We start from the raw sequence: 9,758 nt of genomic DNA, 5'->3' as shown, positions 1-9,758 counted from the left end.
AATGAGTGTGGCTCTTTCTTATCGAAACCGTGTATGGTCAGAAGTAATAAATAAGTGTGGCACTTTCTTATCGAAGTCGTTTATATGTGGCACAAAATAATATTATCTTGTATAGTTTGTATAGTTGGTCCAGATATTTGGTCTCATAAGGCAGTGCTCATTTGATCGAACTCTTTGACGCGCACGCAGTGCCGATAATTTCCGGCCCCTCCGACCAACCCCCTTAAAGGGAAAGTGACCGAAAAAAACAAGTTCGTCTCATTCGATAGAGCTCTTTGACGCGCACGCAGTGCCGTTAATTTCCGCCCCCTCCGACCAACCCCCTTAAAGGGAAAGTGACCGAAAAAAACAAGTTAGTCTCATTCGATAGAGCTCTTTGACGCGCACGCAGTGCCGATAATTTCCGCCCCCTCCGACCAACCCCCTTAAAGGGAAAGTGACCGAAAAAAACAAGTTAGTCTCATTCGATAGAGCTTTTTGACGCGCACGCAGTGCCGTTAATTTCCGCCCCCTCCGACCAACCCCCTTAAAGGGAAAGTGACCGAAAAAAACAAGTTAGTCTCATTCGATAGAGCTCTTTGACGCGCACGCAGTGCCGATAATTTCCGCCCCCTCCGACCAACCCCCTTAAAGGGAAAGTGACCGAAAAAAACAAGTTGGTCTCATTCGATAGAGCTCTTTGACGCGCACGCAGTGCCGTTAATTTCCGCCCCCTCCGACCAACCCCCTTAAAGGGAAAGTGACCGAAAAAAACAAGTTAGTCTCATTCGATAGAGCTCTTTGACGCGCACGCAGTGCCGTTAATTTCCGCCCCCTCCGACCAACCCCCTTAAAGGGAAAGTGATCGAAAAAAACAATTTGGTCTCAAAGAACAATAAAAGTAAAAGATTGGAATCGTCTACGCTAGCGTCTACTTGAAATAGTGAGACCAAAAAGCCAAAGCAGTCGAACTTAGGGCGTGATGCAAAAGTCTGCTTTGCTAGAATCAAACATGTTAAATTCAATGGGCTAGCACTTTGGCTAGGGCTTTGGCCACAGGCCCTTAAGCTGAAATTATTCTTGCAATAATATGATTTATGCAGTTGTAATAATCCATATTAAATATCTGATCTAAGAAAATACTAATTTAATCACCGAGATAATATAAAATCACATGGCCTGAACAGCTTTTGTATTGGTTTGCCCACCCGCGTATCCTGAGGGTGGGCGGTGGCCACTCTTTAACATGGGATGGTATTTTATATATCATACGATAGGAAATCACATGGCTTCAACAGCTTTTAAATTGGTTTGCCCACCCGGGTATCCTGAGGGTGGGCGGCACCCACTCTTTAACTTAGGATGGCAATTTATATATCAAACGATAAGAAATCACTTAGCCTAAACAGTTTTTGTATTATTTTGCCTACCTGTGTGTATGGGTTTGCCCACTCGAATACACTGATGTGGAACTAATATTACGGCCTGGGCTGACTTGTTATTATCTCTCAGCGGGAGTGAAGGGGTGGGTTGACGGTCAGTGGATTTGGAGCTGCTCGAGAAAATTCTAAGGATTCACCCGTTATAGACTTTACGTTCTCTATGCCTTTGATAGTTGTACCAGCTGCCTTTTTGCATTTAACCAATCTTGGAAAAATTCAAGAAATCCCCTAAAGAACCCCCTATAATATTTGGGGAAAGGGGGAGGGAGTAGTTGATCCTAACGACATCCTGCGAAGAGGGAAAAGATTTGGAGGAACTCCTAACAAAAAATCCATTTCATTGTAATAATACTTTTCATAAGGTTTTCCTCCGTGAACAAATAAGAATACTACAGACAAATATTGCAAGACCGAGAAAATGGCACCCTGCCATCGTACCATGGTACTTGTATATGCGAGCTAAATCACCTACTTCATATGAAGCATTAAAACAAACTTTAATTATCCCTTCACAAATACTCAAAACAATTAATTGGAAAAAGTGGTTTTCATGAAGAGACGTTAATTGAAATGAGAGGCAAAATTAATATCGAAGATTTAGAGGAACACCAACAGTACTTTTCATTAATTTTAGATGAAATACATACTTAAGAAGACCCTGCTTTTAATAGTGGAACTGGACAACTAATATGTTTTACAAATTTTAATGATGTTAGAAATACTATTCACGATGCGGAAAGGAAATTTAATGGTTCTTTTACCGACAAGCCAGGCTTCTTGTTGAAATGTCAATTGACTCCGTAAAGAATTAGTATTTAAAACTATTTTCTTTGCTATTTGCACTTCGTTTTTGTATTTTGAACCCGCAGGCGCAAAGAGACGAACAGAGACAAACGTTGTATAAATAGTACCTAGGTTCGTAATCCATTACGTAACCTACAAAGGCAGAAGACGCGCTGGCAGACACGGACGTTGAAACAAAAAAGAGAGCCCCTAAAACATTGGATACACCGATGTATTTTTCCATCCTGGTGATACCGGAAGGAATGGTAGTGGCGCATCCTAAACCCAACATGGCCGTACCTACCCACATCACGGTGGAACTGCTATCGCCCCAAATGGCCAGAAACACTCCAGCCGAGCACATGACGGTTTGGTTAACGGCAAGGACGTAATTCAGTTTGATCTTGGTCGAGGCGTAGATGGAACAGGCTCTGATAAAGGTGTTTGTGCCCGTTGGTCTTCTTCAGTTTCATCTTACTAGCGACGACGAAGCTAGTCAGGTACTGGGTGAAAGAGCTCTCGAAGAACATATACGAGGCTAAAAACGCCATTCCTAAGCCGATCAGGATGCGCGGTAGCATCAGGCCCGGCACGTAATCCGTGTCCCTCGTCTTTTCGGTGTTGCTTCTCACCTCGGAACGGTCGCAGAGTCCAGTCCATTCGCATCAATTTAATTCGAGTGTTCCTATTTAGCTCATGAATAAAATCGCTCGAATACTATTTCTCGCTATAGAGAGTGAGATCAATTACGTCAAATGGAAAACACTATTATAAATTTGAAACCATGTTGCTTGATTTGAGATTTTGTTTAGGAGATTAACAAGTTGTATCGATATTTTTTAATTAAATTGCAAATAAATATTTATTAGAAACATAAATGGTGAGTCTTAAAATTTCAATTGAAATGTTCACTTTTATCCAAGTACTGTATGCTGCTGGTGGAGCCATCTCTACTTCTTTTCTGTTTAATCAAGGATACAACACTCAATTGTCCGATGAAAGCGACCGCCGACAGGCCCACCAAGACGCAAATAATATACGGGTAAGTGTGAGGATCAATATCCATGAAGTAACCCACGATAAAAGCCACCAAGAAAGAGGCTGAAGAAGTGCACACCAGAAAGAGGGCCGACACCAAGTTCGAGATGCCCACGTACGTTTCGGTCCAGGCGATTCCGGAAGGGTAGGTCGAAGCGGCACCCAAACCCAACAAGGCCGAACCGACCCACATAAGAGTGCGACTGCTATCACCCCAAATGGCCAACATAACCGCTGTAATGGCCATGACCGTTACGTTGAAGAATAACATATGAAGCGGCTTGACCTTGGTGGCACCGTAGATGGAACAGCCCCTGATGAAACAGTAAGTTCCCCAGAAAACGGAGGTCATGAATGACCCGTCACTCTTGGTCATCTGAAGTTTGCTCTTAATAACGAAAGTGGATAAAAATTGGGAATACGCGTTTTCCAAACTAGAGTACATGGCCAAAAACATCATCGCGAAACCGATTAGGCATCGAAGCAAGACTGTTCCCGGTACTTTGTCAGAGTCTCGTTGCTTCTCAGTGTTGCTTTTGACCTCGCTTCGATCAATAAAGAAGGACACGATGATCGAGATGGCAACTAACAATACCATGCATGATATGATCAGATACGAAATTTCCACGTGACCTTCGTCCTTAGACCCTTTTAGAGAGATTGTCGTCGTAACTTCGGGGAATATTGTCGTCGCGGTACCGTTGCTCGAATTGCTCTGCTTCTCGTCCTCCGGTGACAAGAATGGTTCAGCAATCAAAGGTCCTATCACGGCTCCCAAGCCGTAAGAAAAATGTAGCGCCTGAAGAAAAGGTCCGGGATTTGATGACCATAGATCCAAGCAAAACACGTTGGATCCTGTAGTTATTATAGACACTTAACCGTTGCTTAACAACAATCGTCTCTAAGAAATTACCAGTATCCAAGGCCCCACTGACAATCCCGCATATGACCATCATCAAAATCAGAAGCCAAAGATCCGTTTGGAACGGTATGGCCAAGTTAGATAAACTCATACCCAACAGACTCAGAAAAAATAAAAACTGACGATTGTAGCGACCGAAAAGAATACCTCCTGTTATTGAAGTTCGTATATCAAAACAATATCAGAAAGACCCTTTCAAATCCGACTAAAACCAGAAATACCTAAAACTGATCCGACGAAATAACCGGCGAACTTTGCGGCTAGGACATATCCCATTTGAGTGGAGTTACCGCGAACCTTCGTCTCAAGGTCGGGCACAGTCGGTCCAGGAATGGACATGGTCAGTCCCTTATAATTAAATATGATGAAAATAATGAATTGAAATCACTCCTAAACGATGTCTTACCAAACAGAAGTATCCGAGATACAAGTTAGCGGTTCGAAAAACTCTAATTCTATCACTTTTAATTATCGTCCTTATTGACGTAGAAGACATTTTGAGACAAATACCAAAGAACGCGCGGACGAATTTGAAACAGGTGTTTACCCGCTCTAGACCGATATAAAGATGGAAGAGAGAATGAGATTCAAGAGAAAAGGCAAATAACAATCGGAGATCATCAAGAACTTCAGGGTCGTCGGATTGCGTGGTGATATCCAACGTTTAATTGTTTAGAGTAAGCTTTATTCGTGATAGCGAGAGAAGGTGTTCCGAGAGGAAATAACAATGAACGCGTATTATCAACAGTCGTATAGTCACGAATGTACCAATCTATGCGATAAAATGCAGATTTCACTTAGATAACTATGGAAATTCTACAAAAAAATGAGAAACTTATACAACTATTCTAAACAACATTCACGATAAATTAATTGGTTAAGAAGTTATTTAATATATTTAGACAATTTGAAGCCGCTACCATTTTTATGCTTAGAAGTGGAAATGATTTCGCTAGGATACACTCTTTTCAAAAACTATTCTTAAGTCGATCAAGTTCGCGGGTTAAAATTTCGTTCCCCTATCTTGTGAAGCGTCACTTCACAAGAGGTGTCGCTCTAGAATTTTCCCCGCGCGCTACCCAATTGCCCCTCCCCCTGAAAAATGCTTCTTTCAGTTCAGAATCAAGTAATTTAATGAACCAAATACTGAAAAAATGAAGAAAAACGGATATCCCATTTTAATTTAAACAAGAAAAAACAAATGTAATGCGGTGATATTATTTTCTAAATAATAATAACGATATTTTCAAAGTAGAAACTTCAGCCTATAGAGTAGTAGCACTCTGTAGCTGTGGTCACGGCCGCCATTTTTGGCGTAAATCTTTTATCCATATGAAAGAGCATGGGTGACGTACTAGGACGTCACAGTGCCATTACTCTATCTCACTATTAAGGATTAGGGGTGCAAATGTTTTCCCCAATTACTAAAAGAAAATCCTTCAAAAAGTCCACTTGACCCCTACCTGGCGCCGAAATGTTGCTACGCCCCTGAAAGTTTTCGAGGGTCCATGTGAACGTGGCTGCAGTAGAATCGACGATACGTTACCGCTAGAAATCAGCAAATCGCCTCCACCCGTTTAAAACGAGTGGGCCATGCAGTCCCAATGAGTAGGCTCACACGAGCGGACGGTACAGAGATTGAATGCCTAGTACAGACAAGGCAGTTGGCCGAGTGCCGTGCGTGCGTTACCGAATTGGTACGGCGGCGGACAACGTGACGGCCATAGTAGGCTTACGCTAGCTATAGCTCGTGTAAGCCTAAAATCAAGTTCATAGAGCCACGCAGCGGCCAACTCGAGAACCATATATAAACTGCTCAAAGTAAATGCTTTGAGTTAAATTATAAACAAATCATCTGTTTAGCAGATGAAACACCAGCAGCTTAGGAACTTATCTCGTCGACCACTACGTGGCTCTATAAAAACTGAAAATGCTAATTAACAGAATGTTTTCTTAAGAGACATTGGAAATGGGTGACGCAAGAAACATTCAGGAAGCCAGTACCAAAGGACTGCGCGAAATAATAAAGCAAACGTTTTTACAGTGACCAAGAGCAACCATCTCGGAACTGCAAGTTTTATATTGAGAAGAAGCTGTTCAGGGATAGCGAGTGAAAAAACTGCTTTGTGGGACATAAAGAACCCAAGCTGATTGGGTCTCCAAGTGTGTGTAGCGCCCACTTTTATCTAAAAATATTTCCAGAATCTCTGACGATTGTAATTGAATGATTTACAATACTCGGAGCAAACGCCTCATACTTTAACATGGTCGTAGTACTAAGCTACAGATTTGAGGGCGAAACTTAACCATATTTGAGAAATACATTTTAAGACAATTTAAGGCCATACTATATTGTATGCTTTTGTGTCGATATGATTAGAGCGAACCAGTACATCGATCACAGGCCTTTGAAACAGAGAATTTGGTAATGATGAATCTATAATGTGTTGCGAAATAAGTTCACTACAGTCAAAACTTATACAGGCTTGTTATGGGGAGTGATTACCCAACTTGGATTTAGGATAACAAATTTGAGATATTTCAAAATTGTATATCTTTAACTGTACACAATGTCTTCGATACCAAAATAAATAAATATTTACGTGAATAATTTGAGAAATAAGCATTTATATTATTTAAGAACCTTGCATTGGCTTTGGTACCGAAATGATCCGAGATAAGCGACAAATATTTTTCGTTTGAATACGACACCTACCGGGTAATCACAAGGTATTATGGGTATCTCCATTTTTATCGGCTGAGTTCCGTCTGTCGCGTCGTCTGCTTATGTAAGGCTTAAATAAATCCAAGGTGCGATTAAAGGGCAAAGCAAGTGGCCATGCAGGGGGGTAAATTATCTTATAGATAAAAGAACGACTGCGCATGCGCTATCCATCCATGCATTCTTTAGTCGCGAAAATGACCGAGGAAGTTTCCGAGCTTACCGACAAATCGGATTCTTTATACAAAAGAAATGTAATAAAACAAAGATAAATATTCTGATGGGGTATAATAATTGGGAAATTGTTAAGGGAAACTGTAAATAGGGCAAAGTGTGTGAGGCTAACGACAGAGATATACCGCGTCCAAGGCCTAATGTTTCAACCTCCATAATTGAAAATGTTAAACTGGCAAATAATTTTATTCCAAAACATTGTTAAATCGAAAATAACAACGTCAAACTCGCGGAAACTAACTCAGTTCTTTTCTCCATAATAAATAAATTAAGGTAAGCCTAAAATCCTATGTTCGATGGTGGTGAGCTAAGAAAATACAGTCTGCACCTAATGATATTTTGTTGCGGTTAGTATACTTTTAACTAATCACGATTTTTTCGTTAGCAAAATAAATATTAGTTTATGTATTACATCAATATACATTAGGGTGTTTCAAAAAAAATGCAAATATCGAAATGTTTTGGTGCACATTGATTTTCTTGTTCATTTTGGTCGGAAAATGACCCAGGAAAAATTTTACGTAAATTCATTAATATTTAGGACTGCCTCAACGAGCTAAAGTTTTACCATTATAAACAAACCCATTTATAAGCAAAAAATAATTATGTCACTCAAATACTTTAACTGAACGAAATATTTACTATTTATTACTTACTTATGTTTACACAGGGTTTATTATAGTAATAAGTACCGGTACACAATAAAATAATTGGCAGAAATCCCCACAAAACCAGGTCCTAACTTGTGATTTTCAGCAGTTATGACCTGATTTAGTGGGGCTTTCTGCCAAATATTTTATGGTGTACCGGTACTTATTTCTATAATAAATATTGTAAAAACTTAAATAAGTAATAAATATTAAATTTTTCGTTCAAGTAAAGTAAATGAGTGACAAAACTGATTTTTGCTTATAAATGGGTTAGTTCATAGTGGTAAAACTTTACCTCGTTGAGGCAGTCCTAAATATTAATGAATTTTTCGTGGGTCATGTTCTCATCAATATGAACAGGAAAATCCATGTGCACCAAAACATTTCGATATTTGCATTTTTTGAACCACCCTATTATACATGCACCAACTAACAGTCAATTAGTTGATGATTTCGTTACTAGCTATAGACTCTGAAATTGAAGAATGTTTGGACCTTTTACTTTTCTTCTTAATAATCGACACGACTTTTAGCTGGACACCGAAAATGCAGGCGCAAAGAGACGAACAGAGACAAACGTTGTATAGATAGTACCTAGGTTCGTAATCCATTACGTAACCTACAAAGGCAGAAGACGCGCTGGCAGACACGGACGTTGAAACAAAAAAGAGAGCCGCGATTAGGTTTGACACACCGACATAAGTTTCCATCCAGGCGATACCGGAAGGAATCATCGTGGCGCTTCCCAAGCCCAACATGGCCGTACCAATCCACATCACGGTGGGACTGGTATCGCCCCAAATGGCCAGAAACACTCCAGCCGAGCACATGACGGTTACGTTAAAGGCTAGGACGTAATTCAGTTTGACTTTGGTGGAGGCGTAGATGGAACAGGCTCTGATGAAGGTGTTTGTGCCCCAGAAAACGGAGGTCATGAAGGAACCGTCGGTCTTCTTCAGTTTCATCTTACTAGCGACGACGAAGCTAGTCAGGTACTGGGTGAAAGAACTCTCGAAGATCATATACGAGGCTAAAAACGCCATTCCTAAGCCAATCAGGATGCGCGGTAGTATCAGGCCCGACACGTAATCCGTGTCCCTCTTCTTTTCGGTGTTGCTTCTCACCTCGGAACGGTCGCAGAAGAACGACACCAAGTTGGATATAGCCGACATGAAAACCAAACTGCACACGATCATGTACGCTATTTCAATTCGGCTTCCGCTGCCATTTGTCCTTGACGAAACAGTGGTATTGACGTTGGTGGAATTGTCGTCGGGAGATAGGAACGGTGCGGCTACCAAGGGCCCCACTACCGACCCAAGGCCGAAACTGAAATGTAGAGCTTGGAAGAAAGACGCAGTGTTGGAAGTCCATAGATCGAGACACAGAACATTTCCTCCTAAGAATATAGTACATTTATAATACCATCAGAGCGTTAAGTATCGTTAGAATTACCAGTATCAATGGCGCCTGCAATCAACCCGTTGATTAAAATCGACACAACTAGAAGAGGAACCTGTTTCATGTATGGAATCGATAGGGATGACAACCCACTTATTAAGAGACCGCCGAAGAAGAGAAACTGACGGTTGAATCGACTAAAGAGCCAACCTCCTGAAAACGTAAAACATTCGAGACAATAACGACTACCTAAGGAACCTTTCGGCGATAAAATAATGTTACTTGTACCTAAGACGCATCCACCAAAAGCACCGATGAATCTGGAAGCCATAATGAACCCCATATCCGTGGAAGTCGCTCCCACATTTTTCTCGACGTCCGGCAGTGTGGGTCCCGAAATGGACATGGTCATTCCCTTAAAAATGGCCATCCCAGTACGTTCGTAAAATATTTAAATAAAACGAACGAATTAATTCATTCTCTTACCAAACTGAAAAACGACAAATACAAGTTGGCAGTTCGGAAGATTCTCACTCGATCCGAGTAGAGTTTCGACCACAGAGAAGGACGCGTCATTTCACTTGCCA

At 41.0% G+C, this 9,758-nt stretch overlaps 2 protein-coding genes across 2 annotated transcripts; both read right to left on the bottom strand.

The window, feature by feature from the left end:
• Positions 1 to 2,104: 2,104 nt before the first annotated feature.
• Positions 2,105 to 4,717, bottom strand: LOC149948708 (sodium-dependent glucose transporter 1A-like). Its single transcript, XM_090173821.1, has 4 exons — positions 4,571 to 4,717; positions 4,386 to 4,512; positions 4,156 to 4,314; positions 2,105 to 4,097 (listed from the first exon to the last, which is right to left on the bottom strand). The coding sequence occupies exons 1-4, from the start codon at positions 4,658 to 4,660 to the stop codon at positions 3,100 to 3,102; spliced, it is 1,374 nt and encodes a 457-aa protein (XP_090029947.1). The 5' UTR covers positions 4,661 to 4,717; the 3' UTR covers positions 2,105 to 3,099.
• A 3,327-nt stretch (positions 4,718 to 8,044) lies between these two features.
• LOC149948707 (sodium-dependent glucose transporter 1A-like) lies at positions 8,045 to 9,758 on the bottom strand. Its single transcript, XM_090173822.1, has 4 exons — positions 9,658 to 9,758; positions 9,460 to 9,586; positions 9,226 to 9,384; positions 8,045 to 9,169 (listed from the first exon to the last, which is right to left on the bottom strand). Exons 1-4 carry the CDS (start codon positions 9,745 to 9,747, stop codon positions 8,211 to 8,213), a joined length of 1,335 nt encoding a protein of 444 aa, XP_090029948.1. The 5' UTR covers positions 9,748 to 9,758; the 3' UTR covers positions 8,045 to 8,210.

This window comes from Leiobunum rupestre, chromosome 4 (genome assembly GCF_980474605.1).
Source record: "Leiobunum rupestre chromosome 4, qqLeiRupe1.1.hap1, whole genome shotgun sequence".
Classification (NCBI taxonomy): domain Eukaryota; kingdom Metazoa; phylum Arthropoda; class Arachnida; order Opiliones; family Sclerosomatidae; genus Leiobunum; species Leiobunum rupestre.
This window is presented reverse-complemented; position numbering and strand designations above follow the sequence as displayed.